The 16670-nt window shown below is 41.8% G+C and overlaps 1 protein-coding gene across 1 annotated transcript in view; it reads left to right on the forward strand.

Moving 5' to 3' along the window:
* Positions 1-10594, forward strand: part of LOC137273208 (uncharacterized protein C05D11.1-like) — a 40886-nt gene extending 30292 nt beyond the window's left edge. The window contains exons 11-23 of the mRNA XM_067805710.1: positions 1540-1650; positions 1819-1962; positions 2127-2309; positions 3574-3676; positions 4368-4498; positions 5046-5226; positions 5521-5606; positions 6769-6923; positions 7445-7678; positions 8212-8305; positions 8750-8910; positions 9240-9392; positions 10205-10594. Coding sequence (XP_067661811.1) covers positions 1540-1650; positions 1819-1962; positions 2127-2309; positions 3574-3676; positions 4368-4498; positions 5046-5226; positions 5521-5606; positions 6769-6923; positions 7445-7678; positions 8212-8305; positions 8750-8910; positions 9240-9392; positions 10205-10271 — 1803 coding nt within the window. The 3' untranslated portion in view covers positions 10272-10594. The remainder of the gene's footprint in view (positions 1-1539; positions 1651-1818; positions 1963-2126; positions 2310-3573; positions 3677-4367; positions 4499-5045; positions 5227-5520; positions 5607-6768; positions 6924-7444; positions 7679-8211; positions 8306-8749; positions 8911-9239; positions 9393-10204) is intronic.
* Positions 10595-16670: the final 6076 nt, after the last annotated feature.

Below are 16670 nucleotides of genomic sequence, written 5' to 3' on the forward strand. Positions count from 1 at the left end.
CCAGGTCAACCGGATAGACAATTCCACATACCGGCACTATCTTCAATCCCTAGACCCCATGATACTCAAGATTTATCATTATGACCAGTCAGAGCATTGAAGATATACATCGAAAGTACCAAGTCTAGAAGGCAACGTTTCAAGCGCCTGTTTATCCCTATATCTACTGAGACACTTACGGAAGTATCCCGCAACACTGTCTGAGTGTGGATCAGAGCTGTTATATTGAGATTCTTTTAAAGCAGCAGGATTGGAACCTCTGCGAACCTCCAACCCACATGATTCAGAGCCTTGGCCTCTACTCTAGTGCTATATGGGAATTGCTCACTATCAACTATAATGGAGGGCTGCTTTTGGAAGTCAAACACAGTGTTTGCCAACCACTACCTACGAGACATAGCCACGAAGGACGTCTCTGGCATTCAGCAGTTTGGGCCTCTTGTCGTTGCTCAGCAAACTAACAGTTCCCCGAAGACGCTGAGTTCACTCATCCATTTTATCATGACTAGTGGAAGCCAGATGCTCTGCGGAGTATACTGGTGGAAAGTCCATGCACTCGTCTTGACGTTTGGTTGCATCAGAAGCTAGCAGGACGCTAGTTATTTTTGATGTCATCACGTGCCAGTCAACGAAGTCGTCTATGAAAGACAAGTTTGACTGGATGTGATCCCCCCCAAAATCTACAATGAATATTAGAAAGGAGAGGACCAAATTATCGCCATTACAAATTCCCGTTAGAGGGGGAAATTATTGGACATAATTTTGAACAGCCAGCACAATCCAGCATGGTCTGACCCATCGCCTTTTCCCTCGGATTCTGTAAGCAATTAAGCATGAGTCGGAAAAAGGAAAAATATGTAATTTTCTGAATAAAATTGATATTTTATACTTATCCTGACTCATGACGAAAGCCCTCCCAGCTGCCCCTCACAGACACGCTGAAATCTCATATTCTCGTGTTGGGCGATTGTAGGAGAGAGTGAGTGTCATAGCCGATCAGCTGACCATGTGCGCGGGAGTGGAGGTAACTCATGGGTGAGTGTGAATTTTACGTCCGCTTCTTTTAGACGGGAACTTCAAGGGATTTCAGGTGTTCCACTACCTTCGCCTGGAAGAGGAGATAAGCAATTTTATTCAGAAATTTATTGGAAATAACATTCCAATGTCACCTGCTTATTTTAACCTTTTTTTTTTTTAGGATAATATTATACACCGGAAATCAAGTTTGAAGAAAACATGAATCGTGTGAACCACAGTTTGTGTGGTTGTGTTTTTATGAACAACTAAACTTTATTGGACAATACAAGCCTTACAACCACCAGTCATGTTTTCCTCAAACTTGACTTCCAGTGTATATTGTTTTAAAAAAGGTTCAAATACTCCTTTGATGCTTAAATGTTATTTCCAATGTTACAACATTTCTTTTGCCTTTCAGTATATATCCACTAGGATATAACTCTAATGCTGGCTGTGTTGCAAAAGACACTGGTACAATTTGGAAAAATGTGACGTGTATATAGTGATGTGTTGCTTTTCCAGCTGGACATACGAGTCAACTCCATCAACAACTACAAGAAGATGAAGGACGAGACAGAGGACTTCTGGGTAGAGCTGCTCAACACCTACTTCGTGGACAAACCCACAGTCACAGTGAGCAAATCCCACCGTTTTACCTCACCTAGCTGAAAGTCAAGTTTGTTTATGTGATGAGGTCTTGTGACCTTAGTCAGTATCTGTTGCGTATCCATAATACATTATTACCTTTATGATTATTGGTTATTATGTGGTTATAATGTTCTAGAGATTTCTTTCTGTCAGGTTATAGGCATGCCCAGCAAGTCCCTGATGGAAGACATGGGGAAGATGGAGAAGGAGAGGGTGGCTGAACAGAGGAAGAAGCTGGGGGAAGATGGCTTGTGTAATCTGGGGAAGTTATTGGAGAAGGCCACAAAGGAAAATGAGGTAATCACTGAAAGTGATAACAGTGGTATGTTTCTGTGTGTCATGGTCAGGTTCGTGGTAGATTCTGCTCAGGTGCATTTATGCCACAATTAGATCAAGGGAAACATGATTTTCCTCAAAAATTCATGAACCAGATTTTGGTTATTTCTGCGTCTTGTTGACAGATTGAACCTCCTGAAGATCTTTTGACAAGTGTAACTGTTCCTGATGTTGGTAGTATCCAGTTCCATCCGATAATTCCAGCTGCAAACCACAGTAAGGAGGCAGCAAACAAGGTTCCTGAGTTTCCATTGGCTGAAATTCCATTCATGTTTCAGCTTGATCACATTCACACAAATTTTGTCCAGGTAAATCTCAATCTTTTATCAATTTTATTATGCTTTAAACATTATGCTTTACTCATTTGGGCTACTCAGGACTCCTTTCACTAGAGTTAACCTTAACTCCCATTCTTTATCACTGCTCTGGGGTTACCTCAGTGGTTTACAAAGTCACTTTAGTACTTTGTTAAAGGAGTTCCAGATAGATAGATTCCATTTGCATGGACCCATGAAGCTCAGTCATAACATGCTTGTTCCTACCAATAATGACACTCCAGTTTGACTTTGTACCTTTGTACCCATTCTTTATCACTGCTCTGGGGTTACCTCAGTGGTTTACAAAGTCACTTTAGTACTTTGTTAAAGGAGTTCCAGATAGATAGGTTCCCTTTGCATGGACCCATGAAGCTCAATCATAACATGCTTGTTCCTACCAATAATGACACTCCAGTTTGACTTTGTACCTTTTCACGCTTATGTTTTGTAACACATGGTATATTTGTGATTGCAGTTTGTCAGTAAAGTACATTTTGATACTTTGTATTGGGTTCAGTCCCATCCATACTGGTACTCATGGTGACTGTGTGAGTGAGACTGTTGACTTTGTGTGCTGGCAGTGAGGTGCCTGAATGTATGTTTGTGCTTTCGAATCCTGGATAGGATTATATTTTTTGTGTTTTGTGCGAAAGAATATGTAGATCTGAAATGTGGAGGAACTGAAAACATGAATGACATAATGAGGCTAAATATATGTGATGTTGTTTCCATGGATTGGTGGGTGTGGTTTTATATTTACAAAGAAAATATTGTCAACCCATTCAGCTCCAGGACCATGCTGAGTTGTGTCCCTTTGCTTATTTGATAGCTGCTCATGGTTCAGGCACAGCCTGTCAGTGAACTGTCAGGAACAAACGCATTGTAATGGTTTTCTCCTTTCTTATTCAGTGGAGTATTTGAATTTATAGATTTATTTATATTAGTTTTGCAACTCCTCTATAACTGATGTAAATGAGAAACATACTGACTGATGAGTTACGTGTCCTATATCAAGGGGTAGGCCATCCTCCATGATCGAGTGTACTATATCTCCTGCATGGTGAATGCTCTGACCAAGTGCATCATGGGAGAGAGAGTCAGGGATAGGGGAGATGGCGAGAGAAGCATCACTTCTGTGATAGCTGTGTTAAGAAAATGGTTGCATAAATGACATGTCAGGAAATGAAATTCACTAGATTATAATGAAACAGAAATTAGTTTAATTTAACCAACATAAAACTGTCTTTTTGTCCAGATCGTAGCCTTACTGGATTCAAGCACTGTACCACAGAAACTCAAGTATTACCTCCCTTTGTTCTGTGAAGTCCTGTTGGAGAGCCCAATCCTGCGTGATGGAAGTGAGTGCATTAAGTCAGATTAAAATCAACTCATGTCAGATGGGTTGTTTGTTTTATGGTCACACTCTGGAGCAAACAAAGTAGAGGTTCATATTGTGAGTGACATACCCTGCTGTGTACAGAGATGTACAGTCACCCATGCCCTTTCACTCCGTTAGTTGCCTTGTTCCACAAGCATAGGTAATGACTATTAGCATGAAACTTTGGACACTTCCATTATTAGATATATTATGTCTTATTTCAGAAGCTAGAACCCAATGTAATTTCCTACAGTGTGGGTCCCGACATAAAGGGTGGCAAGGTCTAACTGATGTGTTTCTGTCCATAGAACTGGTGTCCCATGAGGAGGTGATTGCGCAGTTAGAGGCCGACACATTGTCCTCCAGTGTGGGGCTCGGTGTATGAGTGTATCAAGCAGTAAGTTCTAACTGATGTGTTTCTGTCCATAGAACTGGTGTCCCATGAAGAGGTGATTGCGCAGTTAGAGGCCGACACATTGTCCTCCAGTGTGGGGCTCGGTGTATGAGTGTATCAGGCAGTAAGTTCTAACTGATGTGTTTCTGTCCATAGAACTGGTGTCCCATGAGGAGGTGATTGCGCAGTTAGAGGCCGACACATTGTCCTCCAGTGTGGGGCTCGGTGTATGAGTGTATCAGGCAGTAAGTTCTAACTGATGTGTTTCTGTCCACAGAACTGGTGTCCCATGAGGAGGTGATTGCGCAGTTAGAGGCCGACACATTGTCCTCCAGTGTGGGGCTCGGTGTACGAGGCGGCAAGTTCTCCTGCGGCTCGTTTCCTCAGGTGGCAAGTGTAGAGTTGAAGGTAAGGCAGGGGAAGGAAACAGGGACTATACCTCAGGTGGCAAGTGTAGAGTTGAAGGTAAAGCAGGGGAAGGAAACAGGGAGTATACCTCAGGTGGCAAGTGTAGAGTTGAAGGTAAAGCAGGGGAAGGAAACAGGGAGTATACCTCACGTGAGATCATCATGCATTCTTACTGTCCTCAACCTGCTACCTGCATTTAATCTAACTTGAAATGTTGACATTTGATAAGATAGGATCAGACAAATAAAGATCTTGTATTCACTGTCCAGTATTTCAGATGACTTGATCAGTGGTGAAAGGAATGTTTATAGTGGATTTGAGCCAACATGTGCCAGGAGTCATTTAAAACATGAAGTAAGCAGAAATGTATGATTTACTCATTCACTGTCCTGGCTGCATTGTATTGTATTGTATACATGTTGTATTGTGTACATGTTATATTGCTGTCTGTGTCTGTGGAGGAATACTATCACACTTGTACTCCATAGCTGAAGATATTGTATGGTGTATGTGGTATGTTGTATACATTGTACATTGTCTGTGTCAGGTGGAGGAAGACAGATACAATCAGGGAGTCACATGGCTGAAGGAGCTGCTCTATCAGACCCAGTTTACAGCTGACAGACTAAAGATCATCGTAAACAGAATGACCAATGATATTGCAGCTTACAAGCGTAGTGGCTACCGCGTTATACGAACTGTCATCAATGAAATTCTCTACAAGAAGAGTGAGTCGTCATAAACTACAAGTTCTTATAATCTTATAACAATTAACATAATCTAGACTGAAGTTCTAACACATAAACACCTGAGTTAGAAATTGTCTTCAACAGGAGCTTAGGCGGGGTGTAAGTTCCCCTCTTACTGCACTGTCTGAGTGTGTGAAGAGTAATTACAAGGCTATGTCCATTTTGTACAGAACTAAAATCACTCTTAGACGTCACCAAGGTAGAGTAAGTATTGTTGGACTTAAAGGGTGATCATACTTTTTGTTGAACTGGAGTCTGTGTTCATGTGTGCAGACTGCAACAGTGTGGTGGCAAGCATCATCCGCCAGCAGAACTTCCTCACTCAGCTGTCCAAGACCCTGGAGACAGACCCTAACAAGGTAGGGAGGGGTGGGATGGACCCACTAAGGTTGTCTTTAATCTTGGTACAAATGTTAAGTATAATGTGCCTTTGGGAGATTAAACCCAGTTATGAATTTTATTTTTGTGGTTTCTTTTTTGCTTTTTGTTGTTATTTCGGGGCCAAGACTGGTCGTCTTATACACAAACCCTTTCACGATAGATGGTGTCGGCAATTTGTATGGCCTAAATTCATAAGGGCTTATCTCCTGAAGCAGGATTAAAGGCTCGCTTGGTTCAAGCAGTAGTCACATCAAAGGCATATACTGCTGCTCTGCCCACTGAGGAGATCTTCTGCATGGCTATTTGGAGCTGGACGAGCACGTTCATCTGTCATTATCAGCTGGACAAACACTCAGGTGAAAGTGCTCGGTTTGGCCAGTCGGTTCCTTGCAGTGGACAGAGTAGCGCCTCTGAAACTGAGTGAGCTTTATAGACGACTAACTCCGTTTGCAATTGGTCGGGTTCTATCCTTCAGCTTTTTATCGGTGGCACTATCTGGTGGTAGATTTTTAACCCTACTATGGTGATTGGTGCCTGGCCTAAACTTTCCATTTTTCACCACTTAGCACTCATGTGCTTTGGACAAGTATCTGTTTTGGTGAGTCCTTTATGCCTCCACACTCCCGAATGTTGGGTTGGGGGATGGGACTTACAGATGGGTTTGTTACAAATCAGTGACTAAACATATCGACTTGACAGTATGGGTCCTCACCTTAGGTCCCTGGCTTAGGACCCTGCCTTGATTGCCACTGGCAGTCAAGTGAGTCGGTAAGTGTCATTTTCTATTTCCGTAAGGTTATAGATTGTCACTTCGAATATAGTCTATGTCAGACAGAATACCACTCCTGGATTTCGAGTCTTTGGGAGTCTGTCTAAGTCTTATATGTACCCCAAAGAGGACTTCTTCTGAAAAAGAATTATATAAACCTGTGGAGGTTATGAATTCTTTGAAGAAAATCCTCCTAGGGGTACAGCCACCCACCTCCCCTCTTTCTGTCTGATTCTTTCAGCATGAAAAGTGAGGTACGAGGTTGATGGCTAGACTTACCTACTCTTGATTGTATATGTTTGTATGTTCTGACGCTTATATGATTTGTAAAGCTGTCAACATAGTAATCCTATAACACATATGTTGTACAGGTTCTCAAGGACATTGAGAGTCTACGTACGATGCTCGCCATGCCCAACAACGTTAGGATCCACATGTCTGCCGATGTCAAGAAATTGGCTAAACAGAACCCACTGTTGCCGTGGAAACAGTTTCTTGACAGCAAGGATTGTGGAGATAGCAACAGGTAATATTCTTTGTATAGTGCATTGCTGTCTATTGGTTTACAATATACACAACCTCATTACACAAGGGGCTCTGTCTTTAAATGGAGTAAAGTTGGTTATGTCGCTGTGAGCTAGTGGCACATTCTCAATGGTTACGTTTCTAGGTTTGTCCAAGAACTGCATCACACTTGGTTCTCTTCTTGCATCAATGGACATTTTATAAATGGAATACTGTTCAAGGCATTGAAACATTCGCTCATGCTCACACTCACACACTGACACTCTGACAACACATACACAGACTCACACTAACATGCTCTCAGTAAAACACTCGCACATAAATACTGTCTGAAACAATCACAGTCCTTCTCTCACAAATTGTTGTGTCGTATGAGTTGTCTTCATGGATCAGGCTTAGTGATTTGGTTGTTTGTGTTGTCGCATGTAGACTGGACTCATTCTGTGAGTAAAAAAACCATACACACACACACACATCACTTCCTAGTAACCGAGATTTTCAGCTAAAGCTATCTTGTTGCAGCTGTGTTGAGAAGACTAGTACCTACATCCAGTCTTATGAGGAGAGTTGCAACAAGTGTCTGCTAGTAGGGGTTGGATCTGTTGAGTCAGCATTCTTCATCCAGGTGGTACCATGTGAGTGTGACTTCCACCATGCTGACCTGCCAGCCATCATGGTGTTTATACAGTATATGACACAGCTAGAGGGACCAATGTGGAGACAGATCAGAGGCCTGGGACTCGCCTACTCCTACAGGTCAGTCATCTTACACCTTAACATCACCTTAGTTGTGGGGGTTTAAGATTCATGATTGAAATAGTCTTTATGTTCATATTATATATTTTGGTGAAATTATGTTTAATATGCATGTTATTAACATGTCGGTAGAAATGAACAATTGATCATGTTTAAGCACTATAATTCCTTATACGATTGATGGTAAATATGAGGTCATATTTTGGAAATTGTTATACGACTCAACAAAGTAAAAACTTTCTGTGGCTATATTTACACAACTTTATACATTGTAACCATCTTAACCCACAAACTGGTAATGTAAATCCAAGTGTGAGGACAGTTAAGCATGCTAAAACCTGTGAAAACAGGACAGAAAAAAGATGATGTGGCATTTCTTGATGATATCCCATCAAACTTGGCATCTTTGCGGGGAGAACATTTCTTTGAAATGTGGTGACTGGATTCTCCATGTGTCACAAGGGAGACAATCTGCCATCGGAGATTCAACACCCATCATAGATGTAACAGCACCTGTTTCTATTACTCTGCAGTATGTATGTGAAGCCAGAAACAGGACTCCTGTACTTTGTATTGTCCAAGTCCACACACGTCGTCAACGCCTACAAGGAGGGTCGGGACATCGTGGTCAGTATATCTTGAATGGGATTCAACAGATGCTGACAAGCATACCTCATACATAAAAAAATACCCTCAAAAGAATTCCAGTGTTCTCAATTTCAGCATTTTCTAACACAAACATTTTACAAAGATGACCTTTACTTGACTGATATCATGACAGAAAATGATGAAAACTGTCTTTATAACAAAGTCATTCCTCACTGCAACTTCTAAATGTCTTATAAAGAAAATTCTCATTATTAGACAAGAGGATGATTTTTCACAATTTGCTAGCCACAGGTACAAATGCTGTAGCATACTTCTAACAAATGTTCCTGGGACATGTTCATTTCATGCTAAGGGTTGTCAGCACATGGCACACTCATGGCAGGGCTCATTGCTTATGCCATTGACAAGTGGCTGTCTGACTGTGAGTTGGTTCAGACATGACTCTCCTCCATGCTTCTGTAGTTGGGCTACATCAATGGCAGCAATGAGCTGTCAGAGGTGGACCTTGAGTCAGCTCGAAGCAGCCTCATCTTCGAGATCATCGAGCAGGAGAAGACAGTGTCGGACGTGTGTATGGAGTCCATGTTATCCTACTTCAGACAGGTTGACCTGAACTACAACAAGTGAGTTGACTTTAGGCTCAGTACATTGTATATTTGTATACACTTAGTGGAGTGCAAGACCTGATTACTTGTGGTAAGACCTGATTAAGAGGTTTAAGTGTGAGGCCGTATGACTTGACTTGCCATCGTACACTAATGGTACTGTCCAGTGCTTATGTCTCCAGACACAGGTTTTTCTGGTCTGTGAGCTTCATATAGATACAAACATATTCAGATTTACTGATTGAACAGTATCCTATCATGGCTCAGATGGAGATCAAATTGTCAACTGTGAATCAAAAATTCTTCATTTGCAAGAGTCTTTAGACTGTTCAACTAACATTCTTCAGATCTATGTTGGAGAAGGTTTCCAAGGTAACCATTGCTGACCTCAAACGAGTAGGATCACAGTATATCGCCAGTCTGTTTGACCCGGAGAAGTTCCGCTGTGCAGTCTGCGTCAACCCTTCGAAGGTGGATGAGGTTGTCAAAGAATTCAAAGAGTGAGTTTACTAAATCATTGTTTCCTTGTTTAATAAGAGAATGGTTCCATCTTTTGAATGATCAGGGGTTTAGTAAGTACAAAAAAATATATGTTCTTCCGAATTTTAATGTTGACTACTTGATTTAAACTTCTTTCTTTCACAAGGAAAGCCACATGTTTCTACAATAAATATAGCTTTCCACAGAAATGTTAAATATGTAAACTGTTAAGCATAATACCCTGATAAATACCTTTGACTTCCTATCCACCATATTACATCTTCATTTTGAACTATTTAAATTACATATTCAGCACAGGGGCAATTTTGTGGGCTGTTGGCTCATAAGATACAATTTGTTACTTTTAGTAGCCTTAACCAGAGGTGGATATTTGACTATGATTTTTAAGGTTGAGAAAAGTGATATTTCCACTGCAGTGACAAGTTTGACATGTTCACAGCAGTGAAAGTATCAGGTTGCTGAAGCTACTTCATGGCTCAAGAAGTTTTGTCTATAATCTTGTCTCACAACACAATAAATGGCAGTGTGAACAGGCTGGGAAGCAAGCATATTTCAATTTTCATATACCAAATATCATCTTTTCTGTGTGTCAAAATAGCGGTGTTACATCTATTGTTTACGGGTGATAGAATTTGGATTTCAGTTATCAAATTTTCATGGGTTAATTTGTTTCATGAGAGTGTCAAGTGAAATTGATTGTATTTGTTGTCAATCGTACCTTGTATATGTTGTCAACCTTACCTTGTATATGTTGTCAACCGTGCCTTGTATTTGTTGTCAACCGTACCTTGTATATGATATATACTTTCAGGGTGTCTGTACATTTGACAGTGCTGCCATCTTTAGAAGACAACTTCCTTTCTGAATATGATGTCTGAGCATACTCCATGTTGCATTATGGGACTTTGTGTCCTTGACATTCAAGACCTGCAGAGATATTGTCTTTCATGTAAATAAGTATGATGTAAGGTAAATGGTGAATGAAAGCCTGTTGAGCTATCGTCCACAGCCCTTGGTTTACATATCACTGAAGGTTACACGTTTCTGATACAACTGAAGGTTTTCCACATAAATTTCTTCATAATTAAGCAGAAATATTTCCCATTGTTGAAAGACTAAACATGTTAAGGCAGAGAGACAAACCCAGATAACCAGTAATGGGACTTCCCCTCATAATGTCCATTAAACATATTGCAGATTGTGTTGTTTTTTGAGCAATGTTGACAGCATGTCTCACTGTGTCACTGTGAGGGAAATTTATACAAACATGTAGAGGTTATGAATTCTTTGAAGAGTGTCCTCCTTGGGGGACACATAGCCTTAAAATGTCCATTTTAACAACAACAGTTGTAACAACATTTCTATAAATATTTCACAAAACAAAAAACTTATTTTTGTCTTGTGAGACCACCTCTACAGGGTCCCCTACTGGGCCCCTTACATCCAAGAGCAGATAACTCTCATCTACATCGTACATCACTTTTGATGCTGAATGCATCAGACAGAATGTGGGGAGGTGGGTGGCCGTACCCCAAGGAGGATATTCTTCAAAGTCTTCATATTGAACATTTGTCAATTTCCTCAGCAAAGCCAAAATTATGTCTGCAACTGGGGCAGGAAATCTGCTTGCTTCGAGGCGATTCCGGACAGAGGCCAGGCCAAACATTCTAGGATTCAGGGACGTGTGCCGTTCTGGGATAGTATGTCCAGTTGAAAGGGTAATAGTACAGGAGGCTAAGCCAGAAACCTGAGTAGTGCAGGAAACCAGCTTTGAGCCGACCAAAGAAGTGCAAGGAGCACAAGCAGTCAATCTGGTTGGGTGGCAAGCTGCGAGATGACCTTTGGAGGAGAGGTAGGAATGCCCACAATACCGTGCCTGTCCAATCCAGTTGATGGCACTTGGATCCAGTATCCGAGAGCAAAACACTGGAATCTGGTCTCCCTCCAGAGGTAAATAGATCCACCTGGAACAATCCGAGCAACAACCAGAGATAGTCCCGAAGATCCCCCAATGGAGTATTCACTCGTGTGGGGCCAGGACATGTCAAGAGAACGCATCTGCTTGAACGTTGTCCAGCCCTGAGAGATAAACGAGCATCACCCAAATGTTGAACTGGTCGCACCACAGCAGAAATTGCCCATGAGGGAAGCGTCCACTTACACTGCAATTAGCATGACTTCGGTGAACACCCTTGGAACCATAGCAATGCCGAAGGGAAGCACCCAAAACTGATACCACATCGCGTCAAAGAAAATGGCCGTGAGCCACTCGCCTTTTTCTACAGATGAGATCACTAATCCCAGTGACTCCATCTTGAATGATGGTACCTACAACATGTTGTTCAGACCTTTGAGATTTAGAAAAGGTCTGAACCCTCAGTCCTATTTGGTGATCAGGAAATAAGTGGAGCAAAAACCTTCTTGGCAAACCCTGACCATCCTTGACCAGTGATGACTGGACTTTGGCGTGGAGGACCTTTGCTTTCTCCTAAACCACCTGCACCAGAGTGCAACTGATCCTGGAAAAGGGAGGTGGCTGTCCCTGAGTGTGGTTAGCACCCAGTGACTGGAACTGACTTTTTCCATTCCGAAAGGAAAAGGGAAAGTTGACCACCCACAGGCACATGTGGCAGAAGACAATGAAACCCAGACAGAAGCAGTCGCCAACTGCTTGGTCTGGGGTCAACAAGGGCTCTAAAGGAGTTAAAGCTGGGAAGCCAGGGATGAGTTCCCCTTCCTCTGAAACGGCTGGTGAGGCTCTGCAGCCTTTGCCCTTGCCTTTAGCACATTTGTAATAGCTGAAACCATTTAGCAGACTCCTTGACTGGAGCAAAAGGATAGGCTGTAGGAAGGACTTAGGACCAAGCAAGAGACGTGTAAGGTTGCTCTAATAAGGGCTTGGAGTCCTTGAAAGTAGAGACTGCCTCCACAGCTTCCTAGACTACAGTTGCTGCCCAAGAAAAGAGGGTTGTCTTCTATCCTGCAAGGGAGCACCAGCAGTGCATGTTGTGTAGAGGGCGAATACCAAGCAACAGAGAGTCAAAGACGACGGTGGCCCATGACTGCAGATATCATCTGGCAAGCCGAGGAGGACCTAATAGAGTCTCGAGCCAGATGCGACTGAACCTCTGTCAGCTGCTGTGCGAGGGTCGAGGAAGCAACGTCTTCAGCTGCCCCACCCACATCCACTAACTGACGTTGCAGTACCAAAGTATATGCAGAATGGATGCTGACCTTCAAACGCTGCTTAGTGTTGTGATACTGCTCTTCAAATAAGAGGGTTGATGACCAAGGCCAAGACAGAAGGAACAATGCACAACCAAATATCTGCCATGTTGGATAGAGCAAATGCTCTAACTACCACCAGAGGCAGCTCCTGTACCTGCTTCAGCAATGCACAGGGCGAGAAACATGACTCACTCATCCCTCCTCGACACTTATCCTCCTCCAAAAGCTCTTCGACCTGATCTCCCAGCAGTGAAGTCTATATTGAGAGACAGCTCCAAGGGATCAGTTGAGGAACATCAGAGATGGAAAGAGGCTCAAGCAGAGCCAAGCAGCCTGATACAAGCGACCCAGAACCTGACATTGAGTCAGTGTGGCGAACTGACAGTAACCCAAACAGTGCCAACACCAAACAGCCTGGCAGAGCCGCTGTGAGCGATGAGACCAATTGTGACTGTGTAGAACCAACAACAGGGACAGTACCTGAGAGAATCGAACTAGCCACCAGATCCGACCCAGAGGCGACCCTCAGACCGGCAGTGGATACGGGATCAAGGGGGTGGTCAGACACGGAAGCAATATTTGGGGCAGAGTCAACCGCAGTGGAGGTCCCCTCACCAGAGCCCAGGGTAAGATTGGGGACTCCACTAGCTGCAGAAACCAAACATATCCCAGCATCCGGACAGATGCTGATCTCCTGATTGAGACCGGTCATCACGTCTGAGATGAAGGTATGCACAGAAGCCATTTGTTGCAGTAGACGTGGATATTAGCTCAAATGTTAAGGGTTTTGACACTTGGACATTTGAAGGGGGAGGTACCGTATAAATAGAAGAAATAGCAGGAGGAGGAACAGAAGAACCCTTTGCTAGTTTAGCTGCATCCCCCAGATGTAGAAGACTTCAACTCTTCATCTTAGTGTCTTTCTTTTTTGTTGTTTTAGAAGGAGGCTCCTGCACCCAAATGTCCCCCCCCACTGCCAGAATTAAAGATATGTAGAATATCATATCTATCATATCATATCTATCATATCCCTTGTTCGTAATGGGAGAAAAGGCTTCTTCAGCTAAACAGCGCAAGCACACCAAGTGTCAATCCTGAGGCGGTAACATCGCACTACAGGTCACACACCCTCTGAACTGTAAAGAACAGAACTGTGCTGAGTGGTAGCAAGGACTGTTTTGAAACATATAGTATGCATGCATACATTTTTAACAGAAAAATAGTACGGACGGGCAGCATTTAACTGCTAAGCAACGCTATTAACCCTACATAAGATAAAAATAGCAAGCTACACATTTGCGAAACAGTGTAAATTGTAAGGGATGCCCAAGTAACCAACAACATTACTATACATAGCATACCAAAACCTTGCTGAAAAATAGGAGATTATGAAGCAAGTATAATAATGATGCTGAAATATAAAACCCCTAATTCCTCTTACCTATGCTCACAGAGCCAGAAGGAAGGACCACAAGAGCACATGACTGGTAATAGCGGACACCATACAAAGTAATAACATATCATGAATGAAGAGAATGATATAAAGATTCCAAATAGTGCCTGTGCAATAAAAAAGGAACCATACATACAAAATTCAACCCTTTTTCACTTGTTTTCTATCTTCCAATGAAGGCGAAGACTTGCATCTCTGAATGAACATACAACCGCTCTAGCAAATGACAGCATGAAAAGTGAGGTATGAGGTAGACAGAAAGAGTTTTCTGCTCTTGGCTACAAGGGGTCCAGAAGGGGGCCCTGTTGGGGGGGTCTCACAAGACAAAAACAGGGTTTTTGTTTTTTAAAATATTTATTGAAATATTGTTACAACTGTCGTAGGTATTTTATGGTGGACGTTTTAATTCAGTATGTACCCCAAGGAGGATATCTTCTGAAAAAGAATTAAGTATAGTCCAGTTGTTGAATAAGCTAGAATCAAACAAAGAAGTGTTACTTGTTTAATCATTAAATTATGACAATATTTTTAGGTATAATGTGTAGCTTGACGTTGTGTATGTGGTATATACAATCTGAAACGTAAAACATACTTTCCTGTGTTATGTCATAACCCAGTGGATTATCTTAGAAGAAGATGAATTTGTTTAAGGTACAGTTACAAACCTTATACCTGCTTTTGGTATCACTGCCTTGACTGAACATGCAGTCATAGACTGGTTTTTTAGCTGATGTCATCAGTTTTCAGAAGGAGTTCCTGTTAGTGGATAAAACTATAAGACAATAAAGAATGCAAAGGTATGATCAAGCACTGTAGTCCTCCATGTGCTGTTTTTTGTCAGACACCCTCAACTGTTATGCAATTAAACATGTTTGTATATTTCATAACTCTGCTTCTGTTATTATATATCAGGGTACCGTTGTACAAAGTAATCTTAGCACTATGGGGATCATTATTCCATTACCATAACATAGACCCCCCAACATGCTTAGGCCTCTTTGAACAATGGCTCCCTGGTCTGTCAACACCACTTGGTCATTCATCTTGTCCAAGGGTAATGGTAATAAAGTTTTTATAGGTCTTCCTGATGAAATTTTGCCTTTTAGGTGTGGGACTAGAAAGTGCATGTTGAAATCCAAGATTCACACTGATGATAATTCAAGGTTTATCAGCATCAAGTATTTTATCAAAGTTTGAGGTCTGCATCACTCTAAGCTCTCTCCTTCATGAAGCCAACACTTGATGGCTTAAATACAGTGCCATACTGTTACACCACAATCACTGACTCGCCTCTGCTGCACAACTTACATGCAATGAACATTTAGTTCATGCCAAGCGTTGTTTGTTTATAGCTTAAAACTTGCTTATGCACCTTTCATCTTGCCCCACACTTCAAACACAATTCTTACTGTGATGTTAGTAACAATCAGAGCATCCACGGGTCGACATCATGAGCATTCATTTGCATAATTGGACAAAATGTGCACTTCTGACCACAGATTATAACTGTTGCTTCTGTACTGTTTTCATCTCATTTCAGACTAATGATAATGGCTCTATAGAGAGCACCTGTTTGTTTTCTCAAGAAACAGTTAAAGATAGGGAAACCAAGTATGGTACAGTAGAATACTTTTATAATGTACTGACGGCTATCGCAAACTGTTTTAAAAGTCCCGAACTAACCTCTGTATGTTATCATATTAAAAAAGTCATGAATAACAAAGTCTCTATAACGAACTGATTTGCATCCCCGCAAATCCCAGGTAACTCTTATTAACGGTGTGAATAACGAACTGAGCAAACTCAGTGTCACTGCCAGTTAGCGGTGCTCACTTTGAAATCCTCGGCAGTCCCAGTTAACACTAATTAATAATGTGAATAGTCATTTGAGCAAACGCCCCTCTGATGACAACAAGGCCATTCCCGATCAGCACGACGGAATATCCCAAGTTGATTCAGAATGAGTGAGTCTGTGGGACGTATGCAGTTGGCCAAGCGTGCACAGAGTAAGATCACTGAGTTTCTGGTGAAAAGAACGTAATATGAATGAATGAATGCATGAATAAACTGAGTAGGAATGTGTTGTACTGTATAGTGTGTTTCATTGTTCTATCAATGGATTTTTGTGAATACCGAACTACGGACATAAACTAATCAGTGGTCCCTTGTAGTTTGTTATAAAAGTATTTTACTGTATACGTTTACTGTGTTGATTCACAGTAATGGCCCTTTTCATGCATTATTTGACTTACATCACAGTATCCCAAGTGGTTTCAGGATTTCTCAAGAAACAGTTAAGAACAGGGAAAACAAATGTGGTTTGTTTTCAGGACATTGCGGGGATAGTGATGACCATGCCAGGATGCATCCCTTATTTACACAACAAACAGATTATCTTGGGTTTACAGCCAAGATGTTCCCTGATTATGATTATGTGCCATCCCATGCCAGTTGGTGTCACCAACTTCAAGGTGATACAGTTATCTAAAACCAATTTGGTTTATGTACTACTGTATACTCATACCACCAAGTCACACAATGTGAGGATCTCATGTTAATTTCGACCCTAAGCTGAAAATATCAACAAAAAAACATG

This window comes from Haliotis asinina, chromosome 2, assembly GCF_037392515.1.
Source record: "Haliotis asinina isolate JCU_RB_2024 chromosome 2, JCU_Hal_asi_v2, whole genome shotgun sequence".
NCBI classification, from domain to species: Eukaryota; Metazoa; Mollusca; class Gastropoda; order Lepetellida; family Haliotidae; genus Haliotis; species Haliotis asinina.